Genomic DNA, 16,893 nt, shown 5'->3' on the forward strand with positions numbered 1-16,893 from the left:
CTGCAATTCTCAGTAGTATAAACAAAATTGCGTTGTGAACATGCAATGTTGAGCTTCTTTGCTTGTCTCTGTATTGTAGTAAAGTAGTAATCCAGCAGTTTAAGAACAATATTCCTTAATGATCAACAGCAAGGATTTTCAGTATTTCTGTACTCTATGGTGCATAATATCATTCCAGAAATCTGGAGAAATACGTGTGCTCAAATGAAAAGGCTGACAACCTGAATGCCTGTGAGCTTCAACCCCTCAGATGGCACATAATTAAAACCGGCATTCTTTCTATGATGGATATCATTGCATGGCCTCGGGAATGCTTTGACACACTGCTGTCAGTAGACACTGTTGGTTGCTGCATCCACAGTTTTCTATGCACAGTGGAAGCCACGTGTCAACAATGTTCAGAAACTCCTCCAACTTCTCTGGGCTTTATCTCCTCTTAGATGGACTGATGCACCGTGTGAATGTGTATTGTAATCTGATGAGACAACCTGTTTATGGAGTTAATGGATGAATTATGTTGTCCTCCAGGTCAAAGAAGAAAAGGACGGTCTACGTTGTTACCAGTATAAAGTCCAAAAGCCGTGTTTTGCCATGATATGGGGCTGTATCAGTGCTGTGATATGTGAAAGCTGGAACATATATACATTTGTGGATAGCATGTGCTGTCTTCTAGACAGCATCTTTATTGGAGTTGTCCACGATTATTCAACATAATATTCAGTGTTTATTTATAATATATTTGCAAAATGTAAAAAAATGGGTAAAAAATCTAATATTGTGCTTTCAATTTAATTCAGGTCTGTCAACATTGTCTTTGTGGAGCTGTTGCCAGTAAATGACCTGCTACATTTTTGTTGTAGTATAGACATTCTCTTTCAGACGTGAGCTGAACTGTTTATTCATCTCTCTGTGTGTGTGTGTGTGTGTGTGGTAGGCCCATGAGGATGGAGGTAGATGGTGTATATATTAACAGGGACAGACGCTGCAGTCTTAGAATCTTTCCCTGTCTGGACTCGAGCTCAAGTAACGAGGTAAGTAATGAGGTGTTCACTGAAGAACCAGACAAACTCCTGTTAAAAAGGTGCCTTTTCTTCTTAACATATTTAAAACCCTTTAAAAATCTAATTTAGGGGAACACGCAGTGTAAATCAGGATTGTTCTCATACTATCATGTCTCTCACATTTATTCATTGCAGGCTGTTAGCATTCTGAACGCTGGCTCTTGAATGCACCAGTGTAATTATCCACAATCCAAATAACAACAAAACCGCAGCATCCATCTGTTTATCCAGCCAAATGTTGCGGTGAGAAATGTCAGGGTTTTCAACATCCATAAAACACATAGACCACTTCTGTATTCACTCCAGTTTGATTAGACAGACTGGGTTGGATGTTGTTTGAATAGCAGAGTATATTTTATATTATCTAAGCAATGAACACAAAAACAATCAAACAAGCAATGACCTCCGTCTGTAACAGTGCCTTTCATATAGAGGTCGCAGTCTTCAGCCTGCAGGCACCAGAAAGAGGAAATGAGGGGTAAACAAGGTTCAAACATGTGAGTTTGGTGGCTACAGATGGTGATTGTTCTGATCTGATAATGTTACATTTATCAGTTTTATTTATTCAGACAGACAAGCTCAATAAACAGTAAGGTCACAGTGGATATACAGTTATGACTGCCGCTGCTTCTCTCACAGGACCACGACTACGAGAGGAAGAAGCTTCTCGCAACTCAAGGTTGGCTTTCTTTCTGTTGATGATTGTTTGCATTTGTGTTTATTTGTTTGTTTGTTTGTTTCTATAATTATTTGCATGTTTGTTTGTTGTTGTTTTTTTCATGATTCTTTGCATTTCTTTCTTTCTTTTTTCCTTCCTTCCTGTCCATGATGCTTTGCAATTTTCTTTTTTTTCTTTCTTTCTTACTTTTATTTTCACAATTCTTTACGCATTTTCCTTTCTTTCTCCCAGATCTTTCCTTCTTTCTTTCTTTCCTTCCACAATTCTTTCCATTTGTTTGTTTGTTTCTTTCTTTCTCTTCCTTTTATGTCTTCCTTCAGCAAAATGTTGTGCCATGTTGCCATGGTGATGAATCATTGCTTACCCTGCATACTTGTTGACCAACATTACATTCTCAGCAGTTTTTTATTTTGTCTGCATTGCCAAGTTGCATCTTAAAAGAAATGAGCTGTAATTCTGTGTCTGTTTATAATTCTGTTTAAGTAAGAGGTGCACTCAGAAACCAAGAGCGAAATACTTCAGCGTCTCTGCATTAACCATGAATTATCACACTTCTGTGAGGGCTTTTTTTTCTCTTCATTTTGAATATATTAATCTCTGTGGCAGAAATGGGTATTCAGTGGGCTGTGATTGGATGGCTCATGTGCAGTCTGATTGTGGGATCTGAGCTGAATCTATTTGGCATTCATCACAGTGACTAAGCCACAAAATACATTAAAGGTCCACTACGTGCCAGGAAGGTGATATAGGGGATCCATTTAAGCGTCACGTTGAGCCAAAGAGGTGATAGAGGGGACCCATTTCAGTGTGACTTGCTGCCAGAGTTATAATAGAGTGAGATAGCACCGCCTACTGAAATATGCGTGCGTACACACACACACACACATATAAACTTATATGCATTTGGACCCTCCCAACCACACACACAGAATGAAGATTTTAAACATGTCCATATGTTCTCACATGAAGTACTACACACACACACACACACACACATACACACTCGCACACACACACTCTCCCAAGAGTGTGAATGTTTGTCCATCATTCAGAGTGAGTCATTTGGAGGCTGCTGTGTGCCAAATGTGATGGTGCGCCCAGAGAGGAGCTTAATGGAATTGTGAGTTACAGAGTTTGAATGAACCATCTGCTGCACACTCATGCTCAAAGGACCACAAGACTGCATTCACAGATACTCAGATTTATCACACAGAGAGATCACAGCACATTTTTCTCTTATTAAGATGTTTAATTAGGTTTCAGGTGTTTAATAATGCAGAGGAATTCAGACAGAAGGCTCTCTAATTGCTACACACACGCACACTCCAATTAGGTGCTAGACAGTCACTGTAAATCTGGGATTTTGTTTTGGCTTTTAATTCACTGTTTTAATTAGTGTGTGTGTATGTGTGTGTGTGTGTGTGTGCTTGCTTTGCAGCCATGCAGAAAAAGCCAGTCGTGACAGAGGTGCGGACCCCCACTGACACCTGGAGTGGTCTGGGTTTCTCCAAGTCGATGCCTGCTGAGGCAATGAAGGAGCTCCGCAGTGTCAGTCGCCGCTGCTATCGATCCTACCTCAATAATCAACAGGTTCACACACAGACACACTTGCTTTTGTACATTACCAGGACATGGGGTCATATATACATTGTAAGGCCAAACATATGTCGACACCAGACTGTCACACCTATATGAGCTTTTTGGACATCCCATTCTAATCCCATGCACATTATTATGGAGTTGACCCCTTTGTTTCAGCAGCAGCCTCCACTCTTCTGGGAAGGTGTTCCAAAAGATTTTAGAGTGCATCTGTGGTAATTTGTGCCCATTCGGTCAAAAGAGCATTTGTGGGGTCAGACACTGATGTTAGACGAGAAGGCCTGGCACACAGTTAATGTTCCAGTGCATCCAAAGGTGTACAGAGAGATTGAGGACCTTTCCCAAACTGTTGCCACAAAGTTGGAAGCATAACCTGCTCTGTGAAACTGTGTGGCCCACCACTTAATGGTTCCAATGGTCCTAAATGCTTCCAAGGTGGAATTCTATGACAGTGGCACGTTTATAGTCACTCAGCTCTTCATTACAACCCATTGTACTGCCAGTATTTTTGAATTTTTGAAGGACTATACATGACTACATGGTTATTGTTTATCTAACTCTGTTATCAGCAAGTGAGTGGGTGACAGCTCGTGAGTCCTGAGGATGCGGGACCGGAGGTGGCGCCTAGCAGGCAGGGCTTGGGACTCACTCGTTGTTCTCTCCCCACCATCCTCACCGGGGTTTGTCCTCACTCATAGTTCAGGCCTTGCCTTCCTGCCGGCTCTCGTGACCATTATTGGGGCCCAGGAGACAGCCACATGCCATTTATGCTTTATAGGTCATTTTCTGATTATTATTTGGCAAAATGTTCATCTTGTTGAACACCTTTCCAGAAGAGTGGAGACCAACTCCATATTATTGCCCAAGGTGTTTTAGTGGGATGTCCAAAAACCTCATTTACTAATGAAAACTATAGCTGACAGCTCCAGTTTTCCCACAAAATCAAGACATTTTTGTCCTGTAAACATATGAAAGCAAAGACAAACTACCCACACACTTTACTCTGTAGCAGTTTGCTTCCCAGATTATCCCTGACTCCTCCTCATTATCCATTAACCTTAAGCAGCAGCAAGGCTGCATGTCTCCCAGCCTGCTGAGAGCAGCTGCAGCGAAAGCAGCAGCCACACAGACACAGTAACATTACCATTCACTTTACAGAGGTCAAAGGAGCTCTCTCCTCCGAGGATTCCTTTCAATGTTTTAGGCCACAGATCCCCACCTGGAGAGGGAATGCACAGTGTGAGGGTGGTTAGTGCTAATGACCTGAATATTCTGAAGAAACACGTGTACACACACACACACACACACACACACACTCATACAATAATAATGATGAATGAAATACAAAACGTGATTATTGTCATGCAGTGCAGCAAAGCTGGCGGAGTCGCTCCAAACTCCAATTACTCAGCTATCGCTTCTTAGAGAGAGAGAGAGCGAAAGAGAGAGAGAGAAGGAGCAAGCAAGATACAGAGTGAAAATCACATTACTGTCACATTTATTCCACCATTCCTTCCATCCCTGCCTGTCGCCCATCGTCTTTAGTAAAGCTCTGAATGACTAAAGCTCGCTGCAGCGTTATATTGGTGGGAGTTCTTTAAAGAGCTCTTTTCTCCCCTCTCAGTAGGTTAGTGAATACATTACAATAAATACGAATGGACTACAGTCTATTAGTATTAGAGTGGGTCGTTAGGACGTGAGTAGTTGTGGCTGTTGAGCTCCGTGCCAAATTGCACCGATAGGACATTTGATATGGTGGTGCTCTGTTTTTGTAGTGAATAGATTTAGTGCATTACAGGCCTAAATGGTGGTGGTGCTTCTGGAGCATCAGATGAATGGCTCTTGATGAGTAATGCTCTATACAACAAGGCAGTAACAGACCGGATTTGATCTCTGATTGTGTGTGTATGTTTCTCTCTCTCCATCTGCAGTCATGGGGCTCTCAGAATGGTAAAGAGAGAGTTACTGGTAATGGAAGTGACTCGGAAAACTGGAGAGAGAGACGAGGGTCTGCATCATCGTTGTCTGTGTCATCCTCCTCTTCGTCTTCACCTATATCTTGCTCCTCATCCTCTTTATCAGCCATGGCTGCATTCAGCTCCTCAAAAGCATGTAAGTTTGTCCAGTGCATGTAAATAAGAGCTACATCACATACACTGAGCTGGTGGTTTATTAAGGACGAGGATATTAAATGGCCCATATCATTGGAATCATTTTGGAGTGTGTAGTTTGTAAACATTGTGAAAGTTTGAAAGTTTGCTGGTCATTCTCCAATCATACAGTCTATATACTGAAACTGGACTCTTAAAGGCTGTAACAAAAACAGCCTGTTGAATTCTGAGAGATAACTTTTGGAATATAGTTATGTAAAAATGAATTACTACTAATGAATAATAAGGAAGGAAACAAGAAAACAAGGAAGGGAAGAAGGAAACAATGAAGGAAGGAAGCAAGGGAACAAGGAAGAAAGGGAACAAGGTAGGAAGAACGGGAACAGTGCAGGAAGGAAGGAAACCTCACAGGGGGAAAAAAATATAATCCCCAAATAATTTTATTTGGTTCCCTCCAGCTCATTAAAAGTATCTCCAATAATCTTGCTCAGTTATCTTCACACCTGAAGACGTTTGTGAAAAACCTTAACGTCACTTTTGATTTACCTTAAATTTGATAGAAAAATCAGTTATGCTATTTTTTTTTCTTCTTGCATTGGTTACTGTAATTAATTTTACTGACACCAAGAAGACACCATATTTCTTCAGACCTTGCTTCACTTCATTGGCTGCCAGTTTGTTTTAGGGTGCAATTTAAAGTGTCATCATCATCATCGTCGTTGCCCGCTTAGTCCAAACAGGGTCACGGGCGGCCCCGGGGTCTTGTACCGGTAGGCCGTGCCTGGAACACCCCCACCGGGAGGCGTCCAGGGGGCATCCGGATCAGATGCCCGAACCACCTCAACTGGCTCCTCTCAATGCAGAGGAGTAGCGGCTCTACTCTGAGCTCCTTCTGGATGACCGAGCTCCTCGCTCTATCGCAGAGCGTGTAGCCCGCCACCCGACGAAGAAAGCTCATTTCCGCCGCTTGTACTCGCGCTCTCGTTCTTTCGGTCATTACCCACAGCTCATGACCATAGGTGAGGGTTGGGATGTAGATCGACCGGTAAACAGAGAGCTTCGCCTTTTGGCTCAACTCCCTCTTCACCACTACAGTCCGGTACAGTGACCGCATTACTGCTGCCGCCTGTCCCAGCCTGCGGCCGATCTCACGATCCCTCTTCCCGTCACTCGTGAATAAGACCCCAAGATACTTAAACTCCTCCACCTGGGGCAGGTCCTTTCCCCTTAATTTAAAGTGTGTTTGTTTTAATTGTATTGTTGATTTGCTCACATCTTCAAGTACTCAAAGATCCTTGTGGTCCTCTTGACAGAATTAGCTGGCTGTTCCCAGAGCACGCTTGAAACGCTTGTTGACTGTTATTTTATTTCTGTTACACATCTTCTGTTATACATCCTATGTACAGCACTTGGTTTAGCATACATTATTTTAAATGTGCTTTATAAGTAAACTTTACTTACTTACTATTATAAACACCTTGTACCTACACTGATTAGCCATTTTTTCAGAAACACCTGCCCTGTAGGTGCATACTGTAGGGTTACTGTCACGGAATATAGCCCTTCTTTTGCTGCACAGTTGATCAGCCCCCCTACTCCATCTGCCAATGCAAAAAACAGACCACTATAGGACCACCACTGACCAGGTATCACTTGTGTTGTGGACTATTCCCAGAATGTCTCAGGCTTAGATGCTCCACCCACATGTATACAGAGTGTCTGAAAGTTATTGTAGGTTAAACTGGCTACAACTGTAGGGATTTTGCCAGTTGCACTCATATTGTCTATCCAAACCTCTGTGTATACAGACTTATGAGTTTGCTAGGAAACACACTTTTGTGAGCGCTTCCTGCCCTGCATGTTGTAACTGAACATTTCAGGTTGAAGTTCTCATCACTACATCTTTAACATGTGTTCAAGGATAGTGTTATTTGAAGCATTGAGTAGTGTTTAAGTTAGATATCCTTAAGTGTTTGCAGACACGTTTCCTACAGGGCTGTTTTTGTTGTAGCACAAGTTATAAAAATAGCCTACCCCTATAAGCCATGCTAAAACAACAATCTGCAGTTGGTTATTTTGCATGTCAGTCAAAGGCCTTTAGAGTTGGTTGTTTTTGGCCATGTTAAGAGGTATGAATGTATCAGACACAGCAGTATTGCTGTGAATTTTAAACACTGTATACACTCACTGTCACTGTTATTAAACACACCTACTTTGTAGCTTAGTTTTAGTTATGCTCTTAAAAATGATCTTCGATGGTTCTTTAGTGAAGAAAATCATTCTATATAGAACCATAACCACTCAAAGAACCCTTTTCATGATTAAATGGTCCTTTGCATTGTGAAAGGGCTCTTCACAATGTGCTGTAGATGGTTCTATATAGGTCCTTTCTGAAGAGTTTTTCTACTGGTACAATGTCAAATAGAAGAACCCTTTTTGGTGTTATATAGAACCCTTTTCAAAAAGATTCTGTACAGAACCATCTAGATTAGATTAAGTGATCCTTATTAGTCCCACAACGGGGGACTATTTCATCTCCCTTTTAATCATGCAAAGGGTATTTTGAGGGTTTCTTTACTAAAGAACCCTTGAAGAACCATTATTTTTAAGTGCATAGTAAGTTTAGTTGGTCAGTTAGTTTGTAGTTAAAGGCACATTCAGATGCCTTTCTTTGCATCATTATTTATGGGAAATGTGCATTACAACTAAAATTCACTCCTGCCTCTGAAACTGCGCACACCTTAAAAGTGTTGCGTTTTGAAGGATTTTCACAGCCTCAACATCAAAACACCTTTTTTCAACATGGTGTCTGTTTATTATTATATCTGTCAGTTTCTAAATGCTGATCAGTCCTCTTCCCTGTTCTTTCAATCACTGTTTACCTACTTGTCAATCAGTCAAATGTGTTAACCTGCCTTATAAGAAGCTTGTCCTGATGCTTTCTAAGCTCAAAACATGGCTCACCTCGCAATTTAAAAATAGAGAGAGATAATCTTTATCAGAAGTCAGTTTCTGACCACATGACCAGTTCTTGATATTTTTGTTTGGCAGACTATTCTTAGCCCAACAGTGATGCTAATGTGTCTATTTATATATATAAATAGACTCTTTTACATGAAACAGCATCACACACTAAAATGCTACTGCCATGTCAGTGTCATTGTCCTGTAGTCTTCTAGTGGTCTTTTTCCATTGATGGAGAGGCAGATAAATTGTTCGGTCAGTAGCTGAAAACCTACAAAGTGAACTTATATGGTAGGTGCATCCGATAACCTGCCATGTCTCTCTCCCTCTCTCTCCTTCTCTCTCTCTCTCTCTCTCTCTCTCTCTCTCTCTCTCTCTCTCTCTCTCTCTCTCTCTCTCTCCTCTCTCTCCTCTCTCTCCTCTCTCTCTCTCTCTCTCTCATCTCTCTCCTCTCTCTCTCTCTCCCCCCTCTCTCTCTTCTCTCCCTCTCCTCTCTCTTCTCTCTCTCTTCTCTCTCTCTCTCCTCTCTCTCTCTCTCTCTCTCTCTCTAATGCCTTCAGTATACTGTGGCAGCGTGTTGAGTTTAAGACTTTAGCCTTGGCTTTGTTTTCTTTCTTAAGGGTCTTGCTAATGTATCAAATTAAATTTATTTGTTTAGCGCTTTTTACAATGGATGTTGTCACAAAGCAGCTTCACAGAATTCCAGAAAAGACAGAGTTTTAACAAGAATGTAAAAAATGTAAAAGCTTAAAAACTTAAAAACCCCCCGGTGGGCAGGCCAGGGGCGACAGTGGCAAGGAAAAACTCCCTCAGAACTGAGGAAGAAACCTTGGGAGGAACCAGGCTCACCAGGGGGGATCCATCCTCCTCTGATCAAACTACCTAGAAGTGATTCTACTACTAATATTAATAGCAGTAGTATTGGAAGTAGGAATAGCTAGGAGTCTATGAGAACATCAGCGTAGGGTGGGCAGCTCGTACAAGGCAGGTGGTGGTAGCTGGGGCGTGGGCAGCTGGTTTGAAGTGGGTAGCAGGAGGGCTTGACAGTCAGTCGTCCTTCAGTGTCCGGCCAAACATGTGGTCGATTGTATACTCGGAAAAAACGACAGCACCAGCGTCTCAGTTTACTATAATTCCCTGTGTCCATGGACCCCTGGATCTGCTGCCTTTATCTAAGGGGGAACATTACCTACCAAAAGCTAAACTCAATAAGTGAGTTTTCAGCCTAGTTTTAAAGATTGAGACTGTGTCTGAGAATCCCGAACAGTTTCTGGAAGATCATTCCAGAGTTTGGGGGATTTATAAGAAAAAGCTCTTCCCCCAGGTGCAGCCTTATGAATTCTGGAAACTATTAATAAGCCAGTGGCACTCTGGGATCTGAGTGGTCGTGATGGCTCATAATGGGAAATAAGTTCTTGCAAGTACTCAGGAGCGAGCCCATGTAGGGCTTTATACATCAATAAGAGAATTTTGTAATCAATACGGAATTTAACAGGCAGCCAATGAAGTGATGATAGCACTGGACTGATATGATCACATTTTCTAGTTTTAGTGAGGACCCTGGCTGCAGCATTTTGGACTAGTTGGAGTTTGCTCAAATTCCTGCTCGTACATCCTGACAGTAGTGCATTACAAGAGTCTAGCCTGGAAGTAATAAAGGCATGTACTAGTGTTTCTGCATCACGCAGGGATAAGGCATTTCTTATCTTGGCAATGTTGCGATGATGTAGAAATGCTGTTCTAGTGATGCTGCCTATGTGTTGATCGAATGATAATCTGAATCAATTATGACGCCAAGATTTTTTGCTGCTGATCCAGGTGTAACTGGAAAGTCGGCGAGATTTAAAATTAAATCTGGTAGTTTATTTCTTGCCAATTTTGGACCCAGAAGGAGAACCTCTGTTTTGTTACTGTTTAGTAGGAGGAAATTACGTGACATCCAGCCTTTCACGTCTTTTACACAGTCCTCCATTTTCTTTAACCTGTATTTGTCATCGGGCTTGGCTGATATGTACAGCTGCATATCGTCTGTGGAACAATGAAAGTTGATACCATGGTTACTTATAACTGTGCCTAACGGTAACATGTATAGAGTAAATAATAATGGTCCTAAAATAGAGCCCTGCGGGATTCCAAATTTTACTTTTGAATAAGTGGAAGATAAATTGTTTACACTGACGAACTGATAACGTTCTGTTAAGTAAGATTGGAACCATGATAGGGCCGTCCCTGTGACTCCAAACATGTTTTCTAACCTTTCTAGGAGAATATTGTGGTCTATCATATTGAAAGCTGTGCTGAGCCTTGATCAGAGGCAAGAAGATCATTAGTTATCTTAACTAGAGCTGTGTCAGTGCTGTGATGTGGCCTGAATCCAGATTGGAATTTTTCACATATATGGTTCTTATGTAGATATGAACTAAGTTGTTGGGCCACAGCTTTTTCTAAGATCTTAGATGTAAATGGTAAATTAGAAACAGGCCTGTAATTAGACAAAACGCTAACATCAAGATTTGGTTTCTTGATCAGGGGTTTAATAACTGCTAGTTTAAAAGCTTTGAGAACATAGCCCAGACTAAGGGACGAGTTTACTATAGTTAAAATAGGGTTTATAATGACTGGTAGTACTTCTTTGAGTAATTTTGAGGGAATTGCATTGAGTGTGCAGGTTGTGCAATTTGCAGAAGAGATAATCTTCTCTAGCTCCAGCTGTGGGAGTGGGTAAAATGTTCCCAGCCTTTCTTCTACAACTGTATTTTGTTCTATATCAGCCAAGTCAGATGACAGGTTGGATTTAATACTGTGAGTTGAAATTGTTGTCTAATATTTTCAATTTTATTTTTAAAGAAGTCCATAAAAACTTCACTGGTGAGAGTTGCTGGGATTTCTGGTTCAGTACCTGCCTGATTTTTTGTGATTTGGGAAATCGCACTAAACAGAATTCTAGCATTATATTTATTATTCTCGATCAGCGAGGCCAGATATGCTGAGCGAGCTTTAGTGAGAGCACTTCTATACTCTATAAGGCTGTCCTTCCAGGCCGAGTGGAACACTTCCATCTTGGTTTGTGGCCATTTCCGCTCTAGTTTCCGAGCTTTTTGTTTTAAGGTACGGGTTATATCATTGTACCACAGTGGCGACACCTTTTCTAAAGTGGATTGGAAGGTATTTTCAAAATAATCGGTTAGTAAATCTAACTCCATTTGGTCTGATGGCGTGAAAGCTGGCATCTAGCCTCAACTTTGCGGCTAGACTGCTGAGTCGTCACCCATTCGCCCCGCTGTGAGGGCTCTAACGCCGGAGTCGAGGGGGTGCTAACTCTCCCTAGGGCACCCGGAGCTGCTAACGCTGAATCTTGCTGCCTATCCCTTAATAACCCCTACCCTAACTACCTTCTCCGCCAGAGAGCTCACTAGCTGGCACTTAGTACAAACACAGCCACTATCTTTATCACTAGAGGCGGAAAAGGGCGTTAAACTAAACATGCCACACTCCGAGCAGACAAAACAACCAGCAGAAGCCATGATGTTTCGGGTACTTACCAAAATCACTTTTGGTCGATTTAGAAGCTAATGGCACAAAACGTCGCTCACAGTTACGCGCTCTCAGTCGCTCGCAGTAACAGGCCCCATCACACACCCTTCTTTCTAGGCTGTGCTCTTCCAGCCGTCCCGTCTCTGTTATGGCCCACAGGCAGACACAACACAGCAATCACATCCTCCTCTTTTCCTCTCACATGGCATCTTTTTTAGTTTAAGCACCATTAGAGCTTCAGCAGCAAACCTGCCCACCCTCAGACTCATGAGCTTTCACTCTGTTTGGTTTTCCTTACTTTCAGTGTGGCATTTTCTCTGGTGTTAGCAATATACTCCCTACACTTTCTGTCCCAGTCTAACATGGAGAGGCCACAGAGAGCAGATCAGTGAATAACAGCCACAAGAGGCCCTAAAGCCAGAGAATTTCCACTTTTTTTGGAGATAACAAAAAACATGTAATTCGTTATGAATTGTTTTGAACGTGAGGTGTAGTGAAGTGGCCTCACTCCATAGGGACAAATAAAATAAAAATATAATACAGAAAATAAAGAATAATAAAGACTCATGGAGAGGCGCTAGAGATGTATGTGTAATATACAGTGTATTTAAACTTCCATTGCCATTTTCTAGAGTTTCTGTTTCCATTTAATTCCATTCCATTTTATATACATGTATATAATATATAAAATATAATATATGGTGGCATACAAAAGTGTGAGACCACATTGATCATCTGGTATTTTTTTTCCCATTTAAACTCGAAAATGAACAGTAAACAGTTTGGAATGTTAAAAAAAACAAAGAAAAGTCATGACAAGTAAAATTTCTTCACAATATTCAAGATTTTACACTATTTCTAGGCCACTGTACAAATTAAAGCTGTGACATTGACCATGTGGTAATACTTAACTTGAGCCCTGCTACAAAACATGGACATAACCATGCCATAAACATTTCATAGCTGATACAGATAAGTTGTCATGACGCTTTTTGTTCAATAACATTGTTGTGTCATGTTACTATTATCAGTAATTATCATGACAGGTGTCAATGTTTGATGTCATGATGACTAACTAGAGTAGTATAAAAAATGAGCTTGTGATGTTAGCTGTTATGACAGCAAATGATGTCAGCCACGACATGACAATGTTGTTTCAATGTGATGTAGCAGAGCTGAACTAAAATATGAAGGCCTTTGTAGAAAAAGAAAGAATAGATTTACTTGTTCTGTCTTATCTCCTCTATTGAAGCTCATATATAACTGTCAGGTGAATTTGATCTACTTATCATGCCAACTAGGGTGCATGCAGTCATTAAAATAAGGAATGCAAAATAAGAGCATTTTCACCTGTGGAAAAAGGTGTCAGTGATTCAGCTGCACACTTTTGAGGACAGCTTACCTTAGATGTCATGGACTAAACTATTTCAGTTTATCTTTGGCACAAAATGTGAGAATGAACACTGGATCAGACTAGAGGATGCAGACCTATCAAAGTCTGCAATGACTGCATGTCATGCAAGCTGTATCAAATCAAACGTCCTAATGTCGTCCGTTGATAAGCAGAGCTCATTTTCTCTTGGCATTGGAAGTCAAAGTCAGTCGGATTCTCAGTCTTCAGGGCTTAGCGTCTCTCACTAAAAGCAGTGTCGCTCAATCCCTCTCACTCATCCACAAGCTTAGAAAGCACTTACTTTGGCTTCCACTAGCAACGTCTATTCATTCAAATGCTTCAGGAGCCAAACTGAAACCCAGCTAAAGCACACCTAGCACAACCTGGAGCAACGTGGTGAAAGGTGAAACCTTTGGGTCTGGATTCTAAACGCAAACCTGAGACTTAAGAGTTAAATTATTAATAAATGATGATGCTTTTAACACCTGAGCTCGATATTTATATTTGTACAGTACAGCAGTTTGAACATCCTGTACATCCTATTTTGGGATTTGACCTTTGAACCTTTGTTCTTGCAGCTGAGGGATATCTGAAAAGCAGCAGCTACTTTGAAGGTGTGTCCAGGCCCTTGATTGGCAGACCTCCAAGCCCCTCCCCTCCACCCAATGACAATTTGATGGAGTTATTGTTACAACTGGGCCTGGAGAAATACAATACAGTGTTTCAGGATCAAGAGGTAAACTATCCATCAGTCTTAAGGCCCAGTCACACTAGCGTTTGCAAGCAAAGTTTTGGTAGTGAATTTGCATTCATTTCAGCAGAATCCACCACAATCCGTCACAAAATGACCCTTATTTCAATAGAATTTTCTACAGTGAGCGATAACACATCATAGACTTCTGGGATGGAAGATTTTGAATGTGAAACTTTGACAGATAAAATGGCATCTTTGACCTACTGCTTTAGCTCTTTTACCCTTCAAACAGCAACATTTAATATATTAAAAATGGAGGCAGCGCTATTTTAACCAGCAACTGCATCTCCAAGCCAAGGATGCTGCAGAGGAAGCCTGCATTTCTTGGCTGTTACATGATTGAAGGCTGTTCCTTCCTGTAGGATCCAAAAATGCCTCCTTCTCAAATGATGTACCCTTTGAGACCTTCTGTCACCCATAATCCTTTATTTACAGCACAAAAACTTTTGAAAAGGAAACTGTGAGTGGTAGAATACTGGGCACCAGGTTTTTAAACATAAGACTTAAATGTGCCACATAACTTGAATCATATTGTGCTGGTGCAGCCTGCTCAGACTATGTCCATTGTGCATGAGTGAGAACTCAAGAGGAGCCTACTAGTGCCAGCAAGGTCTCTCCTCCCTCAACTGCGGCCATCGTTTTGAGACACATAGTATCTAAGCGCAAACCTTTTAATGCAGTCAACAAAAGTGCAGGCACATCAAACTAGATGATTTTCTTTATAACTGTTTTAACTCTTTATAATAGGAGAGTTATCCAGCTTATTAACTGCTGTGTTAGCTTTTTGGCTAACTGCAGCTGCACTCTGCCACTGCTGACATATTTATATATTTTTGCTTCAGATCAAGAAGCAACACTATGCAAGTATATAATTATCTGATTTAATTATGTTCACATTTGTGTTTATGATTAGCCCCGAAAATGGAGTATTTATTTTCATGCAAATTTTGTTAAGCACCTCATGGACCTTACCTGGAACTCACTCAATCACATTCAGCAGGCTGAAAATTCTCCACAAGGGGCAGCATTAGTAGTCAGTTAGCTTTGCATCAATACCACTGTGTGTTCTGGTTAAAAGTCATTGTAGGTTTTCACAGTAATGTCATAGAAGAGACACTTTTGGTTCCCTAGAGAACCTTTCAATGAATGGTGCTATGAGGAACTGTAAATGAGATGTAGGAGTAGGTAGAACCTTTTTAAACTCTCTTTCTCTCTGTATCAGATTGATTATCAGACCTTCCTCACTCTCTCTGAAGAAGACCTGAAGGAAGTGGGTGTGTCCACATTTGGGGCCAGGAGGAAGATGCTGCTGGCTATTTCTGGTAAGCATTTGGCAGAGCAGCTTGAGTTTTTTATAGGAGAACAGAAGGCATCTGAATTGCTGTGTGTAATCAAGCTCAATCACACCTCAGCTAAGATGGTTTCCAACTGTGAAATTCAGGACAATGATTCGATAATGCCACTCAGGTGATCTTTGTCTTGTAATACAGTTACTGTGATCTGTTTGCCTGCTTACCTTCCATCCTGTATATGTGTGCATGCTACAGTACAATATAGTTCATATACATACAAATACTTGTTTACATTTTTTACCTTATTAAGGATCACCTCATTTATATGACATGTACGTCAGTTGCAAGTCTTCTAAATTCGGTAAACCTCTATAGGTTTTCTTTTTTGTCATTTTAGCTATATAAGCTATTTAATATAGCTATTTAGTATAGAGCTTACTCACTAACTCTCACTCATGCTTTCATTCACCTTTGTTCCTCTCTCTCTCTCTCTCTCTCTCTCTCTCTCTCTCTCTCTCTTTCTCTCTCTCACCCCCTCTTTCCAGATCTAAATAAAAGTAAGATGAAACCCCCTGAAGCCCCTTTGGTTAAGTCTGGCTATCTTGAGGGTGGGGCTAGTGGCCGTCTTCCACGAATTATGGACGAAGATGCAGCTGCCAAAAGTAACCGCTGGTGAAAAGAGACACTGGGTACACTTTCTAGGCTGCATTATCTGCAATAAACTTCTGGCAAATGGACGTGTCCCTCAGGGTCCAGTAATAAGACAAAAAGATTTAATAAAGGGCTGAGTGTTTCCGTTAATTACGGAGGACTTAGAGAGCGGACAGATGTGATATGACTCTCAGAGGAAACATGTAAGGATATCTGACCTTCACTGTGGACCAACTATCTACTACTGCCAACAATTAATATGCAAAACCTTATCTCTTTCCCTTTTTCATTCTCTTTGTTTTTTTCTCCCTCTATGCAAACCTCTCTGTGCAGAGCCATGACATGCTGCACAAACGTGAGATTTATATTGTGAAAATTATTAAACATTTCAGATAAATTTGCCTCTTCATTCAAGAAGAAAAAAGACAAACAAACACAGATCTGTCTGTTTGATCAGAAATCCTTGTTAAATATGACTGGCGGCTTGCTTGTTTATGCGATGTTTGATAAACAGAGCTGGTTCTAGTCCACTGACACATCATTTCATCTGCTTCTGAGGCATCCATTCAAAAGCATTGACTATTAAAACAAACAATGGGGTATACACTTAAAAATAAAGGCTTATCAGTTTGGACATGAGGTTCTAGGAGAAAACTTTAACTAGTATGGGAATAGAGATGCCGCTGGCCTGATACCAGGTATTGGTTCTCGGCCAATATCAGTAGATAATGCTGGATCGGACACTGGAGAGGAAAAAGAATGAATTTGATTCCATCCTTTAACAAATCTATCCTGAAATAGCATTCAAACTATGCGATGTTGTTAACTTTGTTTTTCTGGGCTGCACTATGTAAG

The 16,893-nt window shown here is 41.0% G+C and overlaps 1 protein-coding gene across 1 annotated transcript in view; it reads left to right on the forward strand.

The window, feature by feature from the left end:
• The window catches only part of bicc2 (bicaudal C homolog 2), a 33,668-nt gene extending 17,233 nt beyond the window's left edge, over window positions 1-16,435 (forward strand). Inside the window, exons 13-20 of the mRNA XM_037542531.1 lie at window positions 935-1,031; window positions 1,701-1,740; window positions 3,179-3,330; window positions 5,271-5,451; window positions 13,920-14,077; window positions 15,318-15,417; window positions 15,698-15,748; window positions 15,933-16,435. Coding sequence (XP_037398428.1) covers window positions 935-1,031; window positions 1,701-1,740; window positions 3,179-3,330; window positions 5,271-5,451; window positions 13,920-14,077; window positions 15,318-15,417; window positions 15,698-15,748; window positions 15,933-16,063 — 910 coding nt within the window. The 3' untranslated portion in view covers window positions 16,064-16,435. The remainder of the gene's footprint in view (window positions 1-934; window positions 1,032-1,700; window positions 1,741-3,178; window positions 3,331-5,270; window positions 5,452-13,919; window positions 14,078-15,317; window positions 15,418-15,697; window positions 15,749-15,932) is intronic.
• Window positions 16,436-16,893: the final 458 nt, after the last annotated feature.

The sequence above is a fragment of the Pygocentrus nattereri genome, chromosome 11 (genome assembly GCF_015220715.1).
Source record: "Pygocentrus nattereri isolate fPygNat1 chromosome 11, fPygNat1.pri, whole genome shotgun sequence".
Lineage (NCBI taxonomy): Eukaryota > Metazoa > Chordata > Actinopteri > Characiformes > Serrasalmidae > Pygocentrus > Pygocentrus nattereri.